Source organism: Bombus pyrosoma, linkage group LG4, assembly GCF_014825855.1.
Source record: "Bombus pyrosoma isolate SC7728 linkage group LG4, ASM1482585v1, whole genome shotgun sequence".
In the NCBI taxonomy this organism is placed as follows: Eukaryota; Metazoa; Arthropoda; class Insecta; order Hymenoptera; family Apidae; genus Bombus; species Bombus pyrosoma.
Window position 1 is genome coordinate 13,420,562 of NC_057773.1, and position 13,745 is coordinate 13,434,306.

Sequence of the window (13,745 nt, forward strand, 5' to 3'; positions counted from 1 at the left end):
CCATGACTCCAAAATACGTATGTACTTACTTACATGTTGAGGCAGATGAAAGAAAAGCAGCACGAATAGTCGAACAACACGTCTTGAAAACTACATCGACACATTTATTTACGTATATAAATATAAATACACGCAGTTTAAAGTCTTAACACGTACATATGTTTTTTAGTATATTTCATATTTTATCTTTTGCAATTTGCTTACAATTATTGTAAATATATTAATAATAGATATGGTTATTTTTCATAAATTGACGTGAATTTAATGTTGATCGAAAGTGTAATTTGTTAATTGATAAATAATACCGAACTTATCCACAAATCTGTTCGTAATGAACACGATACTGAATGAAGGTAATGGAAATAATGATCTAGTCGAAATGTTGTTAGAAAGTATATTTCCCGAATGTGAAGATGAAAATCATTTTGAGAATAATTACGAAATAAATGATATCGAATTAAGCGATAACTTAAAACAAGAATCTATTAAAGATCGAATAAGTGTACTACAAAATGAATGTCAAACCAAAGATGACTTTACGGAATGTAGTATCGAAAATTGCTATGATATGTTAGAGTATAACAAACAGATAATCTCTTCTTTAATGGATTTAAAAAGCAACATAATCCTTGCTCTTACAAAATGTCAAAAAAAATTAGCAGCAATAGAATGTAATTTAAAACAAAATATAGCTAAAGATACAAAGATTTCAATTTGCAACGCTGGTATGCCTTATTTTAAGGATAAAAATTATTTTTTTGCTTCCAATAACGAAGATGAAACATTGAAGGAAAGCTATAAAGAATTACAGCTCAAAAATCTTCCCAAAATTTCTGCATGGACTAAAAAGGAAAGAGATGTGCTTTTAGATGCGGTAAAAGAAGAAATTGAAAGAGAAAGAGAATACAACGACAGGAGAAAGAAATTTTCATCTACAGATATTTTACAAACAGTCAATCAATTACAACAAAAAGAATTTGATTGGTTTAAAATATCATCTAATTATTTTGAAGATGTCCATTCTCCGTTTGATTGTCGTATCATGTGGAATGTTTTTCTTCACCCTGACATCAACAGGAAGCATTGGACGAAGTCAGAAATTACTAAACTCAGGAGAATAGTAAAAAAGTATGAACATCAAAACTGGGACAAAATTGCCGAAGAATTAAATACAAATCGTAGTGCGTATCAATGTCTTATCAGATATAATACAAGAAAAACATTACCTAAGGTCCATTGCATTTGGAAAAATGAAGAAGATAAAAGACTTTTGAAACTAGTAGAAATATTTCAAATTGGTGACTTTATTCCTTGGGGCAATGTAACTAGTTGGATGCAAAACAGAACTAAGCAGCAAGTTTATTTTCGATGGTCATACAGCTTATCACCATATTTAACTAAAGGCAGATTTACTAAAACTGAAGACGATATCTTGAAAGATGCTGTTACTAAATATGGTACTAACTTTCGTAAAATATCAGCTGCATTAATGCCTAATAGATCTACCATTCAACTTCATGATCGTTATCAAACGTTAACCATTAACCAAATTGAAAGTTGGACTTCGTGGACGTTTGAAGAAGATAGAAAGTTACTTCATCTTTTTCAGTGCATTGGTCCAAATTGGTCTGTAATAGCTAAACAATTTTCATGCAAAACCAGGACTCAATTAAGACATAGATACACAGCTTTGCAAAAATACATTAAGAGAGGTGTTTCCATAGTTGAACTGCATAAATATCAATTACACAATGGAGTACAACATTCAGAAAATGAAAACAAGGAACAAAAGAAGAAAGAATTCTGTAAAAATATCTTCAAACCTAATAATAGTATTACCAATGAAGATCATGATAATAATATTACGAATATAGATCAAGAATTAATTGACTATTTTCATAAAAAATATAAAGCAGAACAATTGATACATAAGTGGGAACTTCATAATGTGGAAAAGTTGGAATGTAAAACAATAAGCTTATATAATATTTTACAAGCATTGAATGCCAAACTCTGTATATCCAACGACATTATTGATAAAAAATTAAACAATAGAGATCAACAGCTTTTGCATTCATTAAGGGAATATATAAAACTAAAAAGCGATAAGAAAAAGTACTTTCAAATTGTAGAGGAGTATGAATCACGCATGTTTAAACGCAATGAGTCTGAACAAGATTCTTGTTTTTCACCTCCACGTCCTTTTGATTCGCAAATAAAATTGAGGAAATTAAAGAAATGTATCGATTATGATATAGATAGAAGCAATAAATTTGTATTCGAACTACCTACAGACTTTAATACATCAGAGCTTATAATTCCATACATCGGTGGTGATGAACAAGAATTACAATTTCAAAAATTTGCTCGTTCCTTTCAAGTTAATAATTCAAAATGCTGTGAATCAGCCTTTGAAGCTCGAAACTGTTCCACATTTTTAACAAAATTACTATTACAACGTCGATGTCGTACCAATAATAGCAACGATAGAAACAATTCAACTGGCAAAACATTAAAAAAATTGGAATCAATCGTTCGTTTCGACATTGACACCGCTGCATCTCATGAAAATGACGATGTCAATTACAAATCTCAGCATATGGAATTTCAAAGCAAATGTCTATCTAACGGTACCACAGAAATTATTCAAAACCATGACACACCTATGATGTATGCTAGTTATGCAACTTTGATAAGTTTTAAAAACTTGACATATTTGAAACGATTAAATGAAAAGTATAGTATTCTTGATAGATATTTTATACCGTCAAACGAATTACAAGAAGCATTTAATTTATTAGAAACACGTTTAGAACAATTATTTAAGTACCCATTAGGTCTTTCAAATATCTCATTGCCACAAGTTTACGTAGAGGATACATTTTTGTTCGAAGATATTCCACCGAAAAAGAGACGTCTCAAATATTAGACACATTAGTGGAACATAAAACAAAAAAGTAACGAATATTAAGCGAGAATTTTAGGATATAATATAAGGATTCAGTTTAGGATATTAGACCATTTTTTATTTTAAGGGCGGAACAAAGATTTCTAGTTTCGTTAACGCCTTAACGTGCGTATAATCCATTTTATAAGTTTTACACTTCCAAATAAAGGCATCTTTCATTTCATTAAATTAAAGCACTATGTTAATTTTTTGGTAAATATTATTTTTCTCTGGCTTACGGTTTAATTTATGGGGATATTTCAGAAATTTCTGTTTTTATATTATTTAGACGTATATTTTTATTTATAACTAAGTCTACCATTAGATTGATAACATTTCTCCTTGGTAAAAATGTGTGAAAAGAGATAGTAAATGGAATTAAAGTTAAGCGAATGTGAGCTTGATGTTTGGACACATTTCTATCGAGAGAAGCTTATTATACAATGGTTAAAAGAAGCGGCAGTCCTCTTTTTTCATAGGCTCGAAGTATTTTTATGCGAAAGCTTAAACAATTGCTAAAGGGAGCTTGTAAATTTCAGATGCTACCTTCCGCAAATTTTTCAATATCTGTGAACTTTAACAATTTGTGTATTCCCATATATGAGATCGTACAGCCGCTTGAATAGCGGCTCGTAGAAGCGACTGACAATGAGATATTCTTCTCCGTGTAAATCTTTATCTATTCCTATTATTAGTATTTATACTGTAGCACGCCAACATATATAATAAAATTTTTTAGAAAAAGATGAAACGCGAAGAATATGAAGTGATTTTTACCCATACTTAGTAATTCAGGTAATTGTAAATTAGACTAACTGTCAGATGAATCAGAATAACAGGAAACATTCCATAATTGCACAAAAATCGGGACCCAAGTTTTCCAACCATGTAAAGGTAGAAACGATTTTTTTTCTGAAAACTGAGATCTTAGACGTGCCGAACGTGAAAAAGGACAACTCGAATGAAAGATAACGAGGGACTGAGAATCGAAGTGTTTGGCAAATATTAAAGACCCGCGATAAGCTGAGACCTTTAACTAAAAAATCAGACGTTCTTATTTTTTATTTTTGATAAATGAAACTTTTACCAACATGTTTGTTACATTTTTCTGATTAAAATGGTACCAAACACGATAAGATATAGCGCATATTTGCTTACATTAATAAATGATAGTTACATAACAATAAATAAATATAATTCAAATTATATCATGTTTGGTCTCATTTTAATCAGGAAGATCTCAAAAATACGGTAGTAAGAGTTGAATTTAAAAAATGTCAAAAATAAAAAAGTTCCGCTTTTGAATTAGTAGCTACATACATTGTCTCAACCATATCTAATATTAAATTACGTTATATTACTCGACCGTAGCTGATCGTTGAACATTGTCGCACTGTTGGGGGGAATCTCCACACTGTGGTGGGCATGAAAACCATGCAATTAACGAGAGGTTCTTTCTCTGCAATTATCACATATTTCCTGAATTATGTTTTCCTTTTAATCCTATGTCTTTATTATACTACATTAGTTATATTTTAAGATATCGATTAATATATTGACCACGATGATATTAACATGATAATCTTTATGTAGAATAATTGTATCTTTCAAGCATTTTACTTTATAAAACCGGATTCTATAATACGAAATAAATGTTTATTAAAAGAAGGGAATCAATATTTCTTTCTTTTTTCAGGTCATTATACACCAGTAATAATTTCATGAAAATGTAATAAGAAATGTAAAAAATCAAATATTAGTTGATTGCATAAATCTTTTATCGACCAAATTTCTGAAACGATTTAATTTACTTTTGTTGTAATAATATAATAGTTCTTTTCACTTGAGGAAGAAAAGAGAATGACACAGAGCTACTATACTAACTACATTATGCAAACATATACCTTTTTTAATCTACCTGTAAGTGGACTTTCTGACCGTTTTTATTTATTAAATGCACAACAAATTTCAAAACATACTATATACACTTATATTACATTGCAATAATTACTTAAAAGAAATACATTCAGAAAAATAGATCGCAAATAATTTAATTTAAACTTAAATTCGATTTAGAGTATTATCGTATATATGGACATATCATAGAACATATATATGTATCATTTTTCAACAAGGTAAAGTAAAACGATTTAATACATGTATAAAAAATTTGACAACAAAATGCGTACTTATAAATTTAGTACAGATATTTTACAATATCATTGATAGGAAACATATTGTATATTTTCTCAGTAAATTCGTTCTCTCCCCGCTCCCACACACCTTTTCTAAATTTTATATAGATGCATATGATCAATAGATGTTTAATTAAGATGTATAGAAAAAAAGAAAGAAAAATGTATTGAGCAGATGATTATGTATTCGTAAAAATATAATATATGCATAGTTTATGAAATAATTTATATGTATGATACAACGAAACTTGATTACAACTATACACAAGCACGTTTTTATAAACATAACCAACTATGAATTATTTTTTACTGAGAACATGACAAAAATGAGATAAATACTTACTTTTTCTTTGACATTGAATTATTGTAACTAGTCATGATGATTGTACAACCTGCTGTAAAAACTCCCCATAAGAGAAGGCTAGCTTCGATTTTGTAAACCAGAGACCTAATGCTATCGAAGAATAGTTTTAACGAATCGTTTGTTATTTTGAAAGTCGGCTTATCTTGAATAATTTTCATTTTTGATAAATATTCGAGAAGCGGTGGGTGATCGTGACTAAATATTGGAAAATATTCCCCGATTTTTTCTCTTGTCCACCAAGCTTGTTTATTCCACCTAATAAAAAATAAGATGAAACAGAAAATAATTAAGACTATTCAAACTTAAGAATAATTGAGAAGATATATATACATGCGTATAAATACTTACGATTGACTCCATGGGGTGTAATGATAACGATAAAGACTAGCTTTAATATATCTAGGTGGTTTTTCAGCAAATGGGTTTTTTATGTTATTCATTAGAGCCAACACTTCTGGTTGACCGCTCAAAAGGCGATACGCTAATGACATTAACCATGGATTTTGATGATAAGTACCTAACGCAGCAAACCACATTTGCCAATCGAGCCGTGGTTGATGAGGAGCTGAAAACAATAAAGATTAATAATAATTAATTGCAATTCCTAAAGATGTTGAATAATGTGATTTAGAAAGAAGAAGAAAGGTATAAAATATCGATTTTCGAAATGACCAACCAACAAACGGTAATGAATTATTAACATTTCCTGGTTTATATAAAAATTCGTATTCTTTCCATGGCCCGTCAATGTCATTGCTTCCTTCGATGATTACTTCTAGTCTACCTCCTACTCCGGTCATACGTCTAAATAATCCATAACTATTTACAAGATGAAGATGTTCAACTTTCCCTTGTATCTGTTTTAGTTGCACTGGTATCGTTGAATTATAACTGTGATGTAAGGTGGCATATGGTACCTAAGCACATAAACATTAAGAACATAAATGTTAAATAACATAAACAGTGACACATAATAATAGCAGGTACATACGTACAATACTTATAGCGAAGATAAAACAAACTGCTGCTGTATAAAGACTCGTAACGAACGTTGCCAAAATTTTATTTTGTATTCCTTTAATGGCTAATAAAGACGTAACTAATGCATTTACAACTGTAAATGCGAGGGATATTATGCCGATGGAGATAGAAACCGGGATTGTTCGTGATAAAACGTAATCAAATTGTTTCTGCGTAAATGCTGAAACAATGAAGTAAATAATAAAAGAAATGGCAACCATTAAGAAAAATACTTGTGTCTTTTGTTAAAGATATCTACATACCAATGTCGCTTTGGATTGTCCAATTATCAGATATTCTAAGATTGTAATATATATATGTTGCATAAAAAATTCCTCCATAAACTACAATACACAATATTGTAGAAAAAGATTCTATGATATTATAAGTACCATTTTTAGATTTTTTTTTATAAAAAAATTGATCATCAAGTAAAGAGATACATAAACAGATGGTTAAAAAGTTGAAAAAATTGTAGTTTCCTGTTGCTATAATGTGTATCTGAAGAAATACCTAATAGAATTAATATAGATTATTAAACAATCGTCATATATTAAGCATTGCGTAATACAAATAGTTATGACTCAGTTCATCAAATATATTTACCTGTGTATAAAATGCAATTATTCTGACTTTTCTGTTTGGAAAGAAGAACAAAAATGGAATGACAAGTTCAATAATATTGACAATCACAGTAGTAAAACGTAAAAACCATGTTGGCAAATGATGTGCGTACCATGCTAAATGAGTAGGTATACACTGTGACTCAAAATGTACATTCAAAGCTGAAACATTGTTGCAAGGAACTAAACATTCTTCTATCACTTGATTACAATGTAAATGTATGTTTGACAAAATATTATACCATTTAATTTCCACCACACAGGACAACCAGAAGTAAGTTTCACTACTCCACTGGAAAACATTAAACGGAAAAGTAGCCAACGCACAGTCCAAAAGGTTACAGCATCGCTTGGTGTACTTAGCTTTCCACGTTGAGAATAGCAGAATGGTGCTACAAATATACATAAAAATCCTGCTTCCAATAAAAGTACATCCCTGTAAAAGTATACAAAAATATCTATAAGCTTATCATAAATGATTTATATGGTTTATGGAATTATTGGTTTATATTTCTCTATGTTACACATAGTTACAATATGTTTCTATTAATTAACTTGTAATCATCTTACTTGTAGCTTTGTACCAATAGAAATTGGTTAAACCATGGTACATTACATTACACATATATTTATGCTGATTGAAGTCAATTTCAGAAAATAATAAAAATAAATTAACACAATTGATCCATATTGAATTAATACTATTAATTGATATATTATTCTGTACTTTATAGATATATGTATATATGTTTGCATATGTATATGTGTGTATGTTGTCTATAATGTTATATATATATACATGTATGTAATATGCATATACAACACAAGTATTAACAAATTTAGGAAATATTACTTGCCATTGAAACCACATAAATGTTTGACCAATTTGATACAAAGAATAATATAATGACCAAAGTAGTGCAAATACCAATGCAATACAAAATCTTTGTGATACAAATCTGGAAATAACCGATATTTACATTATTATAACCATTTATGTATACAACACTTATATAAATTACAATGAAATAATCAATCATTACCCTGCGAAGGAAAGAGCAACACCCACAAGTGATAATACATCTAACATGTATTCTATATTTAACCCAAGATAAGGAGCAAACCACAGTAATGTTGGTTTCTGTCTTAATTTATGAAATAAAGGTGAACGACTTTTAAGATCCAGCTGAGTTCTAGCCGGTAGGATGCCATTATCTCCATATAATCCTTTATCACAAATAGAAAAAGAAAAGAATAAATGTTAGAAGGAACAATGTAATAATGTAACAATGTAAAATAAATATTATTTATTTTGAACCTTTCAATTTGTACTCACCCGGTATTTGTATATAAAAACTAAGAAAAGCAAAAAGATATATAATGCAAATTCCTCGTAAAAATAAATTACGTGTATATCGTACTTGAACCATCGTCGATTACTATACGTTAGGATTATTTCAAGAGATTAAAATGTATTCGAATGTAATGATTGAGATCTGCAATGTGAAACAATATGTATATACATGTGCGTATAGATAAAATTAAAATTTCATTTAAATCCTTTAATTCTTTAATCTTTTAATTAATAATTGTAAATATTTTTTGAAACATCGTTATTATTTTATAGATATAGTTACCCTATTATTTCATAACCTGATAGAATATTGTTCATCAAGTCGTAATCCAAATACGTAACCTTTATTTCTAAATACATATATGATATAACTTACAAGTGATACAACGCTCAAGCGATTGTCAGATTTCGATTGTTTTTTCCTAGACGTTACTATCTAGTAGTATCAGAGAGGAAATGAGAGTGTTCACGCCCGTAGGTTGAGTTGCTGGCCACCAAGCGAACAAGTGTTGCACTAACTCAACTCTAGTATATATAAGAACCACGGTCGTGACAACAACTTATTGTGTTCCATCCTAGCATAGACAAGAGCTTATTCAGTTCTATCCAGACGAGTTATATGCGTAATTATATACAAACAGTGGTATACACAGGACTGAAAATTCTCCTGGTGGGGTAAGACTCTTAGTGACCGGACGATGTTGATTACCTGCTGCAGTAAGGCGCTTCAATCAAGTAGTTAGGATTCGTTTCGTGACGCCATCATGTAAATATTGTCCGAACCCGGTTGTCTCTGTTTCTTTCTCTCTCTTTTTAATGTTGTCCTGTATTCGATTCACGGCGAATTGAGTAGCAGGCGGGATGCAAAGAAAAGACGGTACCACGATACTGATACTAGAGACTGATCTTTGCCTTATATATAAATAATTATTACGATTACATTATTATTATTTCAGTCAATGTATTAACAGAAAGAAATGACTCAGGAAGAAATTAAAAGTACATAGATACATGTTATAAAAACTTAATAAAGCTAAACAATATCTAAAAAGTTGTTTAAAAGAAACAACTAAAGTGTTAATTAAAAATGTTTTATTAATTGTTTCAACCATGATAAAATTATTTTATTTGAATTAAAAAAAGGGATATATTTCACCAGCAAGGCTCGAAATCCGCTATTTGATTATCCATGTGTCCAGGTGACACATAAACTATACGTACGCAGTTTGTAAAGCCTGCTCCTTGACGCCATCCACTAACAATTACGATCGCATCGCCAACTCTAATGTACCCTTTTCTTCGGAGAGAGTCGATACCAGTCTGTATTCGAGTTTGCATGTCTTTACCCCAATCAGACAAGGGCTCCGCTGTATTGATAATTACATATATTAAATATAAAAATTTTTACTAAAGGACTAAATCATTAGTACTAATTGTATTATAAGACAGCGATAAGAAATTTATTACGCTGCGAAACTCGTTTGACTTAGTTTCATCACAATGAAATAATCAGCTGTCTATATCAGCATAAAAATCTAATGCTGCGAAAGTGGAGACGACATTGAAAGGAAAAGTATTGTTCTCTTGGTACATTTCGTATTTTTATATTACAACCTTTTAATAAAACTTTGAACGATCTACGTTTATATAACATTCTTTTACTCAACTCTACTCGTAGAATATACTGGTAAGGTTTAATCGTTAAACCCTGGGAGACTCTGTATAATAAAAAATATATGTGCACATCCATGCATATGAAGAAATGAAAAGGATAGTATATTTATTTTAAGGAAAAACATAAGATATATTTACTTCTGTAATGAAGAGAATGGATACCATAATACAGCTGTAGCCATCTAGCAACTACTCCATAACGAGTAACTGCAAGAATTAGACATCTAGGACGATACATTGATAATAAAACAGCGCTGCGTCCTGTTGTTGTAGTAACGACAATTGCTGCTGCATTTGATTTTATCGATGTCTCAACTGCTCCAACTATGATAGCGTGTAAAGGATCTAAAGGTATTGGCACCTATTTTCGCACAAAATATCTTCATATTAATGCATATTGTATTACGAAAAATCGAATTATGATAATATCAGCTTAATTCCACTGAATATCCCTACCTTGTAGCTTAATTCATCGAAAATTTCCTTTTGCCACCGAGCGCTTTCAGCTTCTCTGCATACTATATCAACATCTCTTAATAATTTAGTAGTATCTTTCATATTCATAGCACCAGTTTTCAAAAAAATTGCATCGACTCCATTTAAAACAGCATGCGCAATTAGATTCATATCAATATTTAATTGCTCGTTGTTATATACTTGAAACCCTAATATAATTGGTTTTCCTATCTATAGGAAAGGAAAAAGTAAAATAGAAATTTATTTATGGATCATGATCTTGAGAATTATAGCTTGCTAGTTTCGTTAAATATTAGCTACGATTAATTAATATAATTTCGGAACAATTCTTCTCTCTTTTTATTTATACATTACCTAATTACGGAAACAAAAATTCGACTTAAAAGGAACATAAATTTTTGTAACAGATATTTGTATTGACAATTTGTAAATTTGTAAATTTCTATCATTATGGCAAATCTGTTTTGTTACGGAACTGAATTGCATAGTATCCTAAAGAATTTACAGTGAAGCTATGCAAGGCAAATATCTATTAATAAAAGCTTACCCTGACACATTTCGCAATAATTATTTTTTCGACTAAAAATAGTTTTTCATTCCCTACGTCTATTTCAATATTGTTTCTATCGAGAAGAATAGCATCAGCTGAATGTAAAATTTCATCGAAATTTTCGAATCCTTGCTGAGTTGAGATCTTTGCCATAACGCAAATTTTAGTAACGCCTTTAATCAGTATCGATTAGCGTAATATCAATGTCATGCATCGAACAAATCATTGGAATAATGTATAGTTTATCCATACCCATTTTCTTCAAGCGACTTTTAATACCGTACAACATTTTCTCGTTACGTGTATGATTCATTATAAGGAAATCACATTCTAACATTGAAGCCAATTTCGTATGTTCAGTGTCTTTTTCCGAAATTTGTGGTAATGAAACTACACTGTCCAGTAATTGCACCAATTTGTTATCCCTTACTATACCACCTTTAATTATTTTACAAGTTACGGCTTCTTCATCTGCATTAAAAGAATTTTGGTTTCTATTAATGTTTATATCGTATGCATATTAATGTTTTGTAAATCAAGCTCTATTTCCAGATCAAAAGCTAAAATAAATGATCATTAAATACTACTACTACTATTTTCTTAAATTTATATTTTACAATCAGCGAAAGGCAGTACCAGTAACCATAGCGGAAATTTAAATCTAAAACATTCACAACTAATTTATCCATTTAGTCATTAATTTATCAACATAGGGTAAGTGTAACTAACGGATACAGGTGACTTGTAATAGAGCAGCGCCTCGATCAATCAATATCCTGTCTCCTACCCGACATACGCGAGGTAATTCAATGTAAGAAATCCAAAAACATGTAGCACACCCTCCACGTTTTGCGATATCGTTCGTTACCAATTTTACCATTTTACCTTCCTCTAATTTAGCGTATCCCTATAAATATTAATACTCAGTATATACAATCGCCACATAGAATGCCATGTAAAAATTTTACTAAAACATATACAATATCGTCAATAAATATCTTAATTCAAGTGGTTTTAGATAATAATCATACTATACTCTTCTCATCACCACGGAATACACCCGTTCTTATTTCGGGGCCCTGCAGATTCATTGCAACTCCCAAGGGGTAAACCTCCGTCGTCAATTCATACATTCTATTTCCTGCTTCTCTAACAGATTGTACAGTGATTGCATGCCATTTCTCTGTTTCATGAGACATATTCAAACGAACTATGTTCGCACCAGCCATCATCATATTAACGACGGCGTCAGGATGAGAATTTGCCATGCCTTATTAAATATATAAGATATTTTACAGTATACACTCTATTCATATCTAGAGTTTACTTATTTATTCCTTTTTAATAAATTTAAATAATATAACCTAATAATCAAAGGAATGTCACTACGAATGAGGTAGCCAGATTTTAAAAATTTAATGTTTTATGGCAAGCAATGATTGTATCTAAAAACTGGAAGACAAATTAAAGGCACTTGTTAAAGGAAATAATATTTTAAAAGAATGTACTTTATGGACATCGTTTTAGTCATTGTAAATATAATTTCAAATATCTAGTTTTGAAAGAGCAAAGATTTTTTATTTAAAAACATATAACTAAAGTTTAGCCGAGCATCTTACGGTACCTTCTTATCAAAAGCAATTTGTATTAAAAGACTAAAAATGACACAAATGTTTGCTCACCTAGGGTAACCATAATTCGTGTGAGCCTTGCTAGTTTAGGGCTGGAATTGATATCAAGTTGTATGTTGTGTTCAAGACGTGTATTTTGATATGCTGCTTTTACTTGATCATCTGTTATGTACTGATCTTCAAGATTTATCATCTGTGTATTACGAGATAAATTGACAAATTTAAAAAACATATTTTATGAGGTCAGATTGGAATGAATCAAAAGCATAAAAGCAAAAAGTTATAACATAACAAAGATGGGACATTAGCGTATTACTTATATTTTTACTATAATCAACGCAACTTATTTTCTATTTCGTTGTATAAACATGTTTGGCTTTACATTCTATTCCCTTTGTTCCTTGTATAATATTTTTATGATTTTTACTGTTTTGTATTAAAATATTAGAACTGTATTGAAGAAAAAGGGAAATGTTTCAAAACATAACGCTAAATTTTTATGAAAGTAAATGGAAAATTTTAAATTAAAAAATAAAAACATAATTGTATAAATTCAGAACGTTTAATATGTTCAATCGAAATAATAGTCCTTGATTCCTACTTATTTATTAATGTAAATGAAGCACGTATACCTAATCACGATAATTAATCAACTAATCTCTATTAGGTGCAAAAATGTCAATTATGAATATAGTACCCATGGCATTCGGCGGCATGATTTTATCCATTTAGTTGCTGGTGCAATGTCATTGGTACATAACATTGTGTAATTCAATATATGTTACAATTGTGTATCCTTCGAAGCTTAAAGAGATGTATGTGATTATTAAGAATAGGAACTGTAAGTTATTTGTCCATTTTATTAGTAATTTGGTAGAGGTTTATAAATGGTCAGGTTACATGTTGTGGT

The 13,745-nt window shown here is 30.1% G+C and overlaps 3 protein-coding genes across 4 annotated transcripts; 1 reads left to right on the plus strand and 2 right to left on the minus strand.

Moving 5' to 3' along the window:
• The first annotated feature begins 24 nt into the window (after positions 1-24).
• Positions 25-3,691, plus strand: LOC122566736. Its single transcript, XM_043724411.1, has one exon. The coding sequence runs from the start codon at positions 332-334 to the stop codon at positions 2,927-2,929; it is 2,598 nt and encodes an 865-aa protein (XP_043580346.1). The 5' UTR covers positions 25-331; the 3' UTR covers positions 2,930-3,691.
• A 1,392-nt stretch (positions 3,692-5,083) lies between these two features.
• On the minus strand, positions 5,084-9,017 carry LOC122566738 (lipase maturation factor 2-like). Of its 2 annotated transcripts, none has more exons than XM_043724417.1 (11): positions 8,880-9,017; positions 8,486-8,645; positions 8,193-8,376; positions 8,007-8,108; positions 7,392-7,585; positions 7,133-7,311; positions 6,790-7,039; positions 6,502-6,707; positions 6,183-6,423; positions 5,855-6,071; positions 5,084-5,761 (listed from the first exon to the last, which is right to left on the minus strand). In XM_043724417.1, the coding sequence occupies exons 2-11, from the start codon at positions 8,577-8,579 to the stop codon at positions 5,482-5,484; spliced, it is 1,947 nt and encodes a 648-aa protein (XP_043580352.1). In that variant the 5' UTR covers positions 8,580-8,645; positions 8,880-9,017; the 3' UTR covers positions 5,084-5,481. The 2 variants fall into 2 exon arrangements, with proteins under 2 accessions (XP_043580352.1, XP_043580351.1); XM_043724416.1 differs by having other exon boundaries at positions 8,787-8,934.
• Positions 9,018-9,634: 617 nt separating this feature from the next.
• On the minus strand, positions 9,635-13,732 carry LOC122566741 (pyruvate kinase-like). The gene is made up of 9 exons (XM_043724423.1): positions 13,533-13,732; positions 12,887-13,028; positions 12,236-12,474; positions 11,934-12,111; positions 11,457-11,675; positions 11,202-11,377; positions 10,634-10,864; positions 10,316-10,538; positions 9,635-9,870 (listed from the first exon to the last, which is right to left on the minus strand). Exons 1-9 carry the CDS (start codon positions 13,596-13,598, stop codon positions 9,656-9,658), a joined length of 1,689 nt encoding a protein of 562 aa, XP_043580358.1. The 5' UTR covers positions 13,599-13,732; the 3' UTR covers positions 9,635-9,655.
• Between the last annotated feature and the right edge of the window lie 13 nt (positions 13,733-13,745).

Bases quoted from the DNA above. Each gene is read 5' to 3' on its own strand.
- LOC122566736 (XM_043724411.1), top strand. From the start codon at position 332: ATGAACACGATACTGAATGAAGGTAATGGAAATAATGATCTAGTCGAA.
- LOC122566738 (XM_043724417.1), bottom strand. From the start codon at position 8,579: ATGGTTCAAGTACGATATACACGTAATTTATTTTTACGAGGAATTTGC. The intron at 8,109-8,192 runs GTAATGATTGAT...GGTTATTTCCAG, and splicing joins GTTGCTCTTTCCTTCGCAGG to ATTTGTATCACAAAGATTTT. The intron at 7,586-8,006 runs GCAAGTAATATT...ATACTTTTACAG, and splicing joins ACATTTATGTGGTTTCAATG to GGATGTACTTTTATTGGAAG.
- LOC122566741 (XM_043724423.1), bottom strand. From the start codon at position 13,598: ATGTTATGTACCAATGACATTGCACCAGCAACTAAATGGATAAAATCA. The intron at 11,676-11,933 runs GTTAGTTACACT...CTTTTAATGCAG, and splicing joins ATTACAAGTCACCTGTATCC to ATGAAGAAGCCGTAACTTGT. The intron at 10,865-11,201 runs GTAAGCTTTTAT...CCTTTCCTATAG, and splicing joins TTATTGCGAAATGTGTCAGG to ATAGGAAAACCAATTATATT.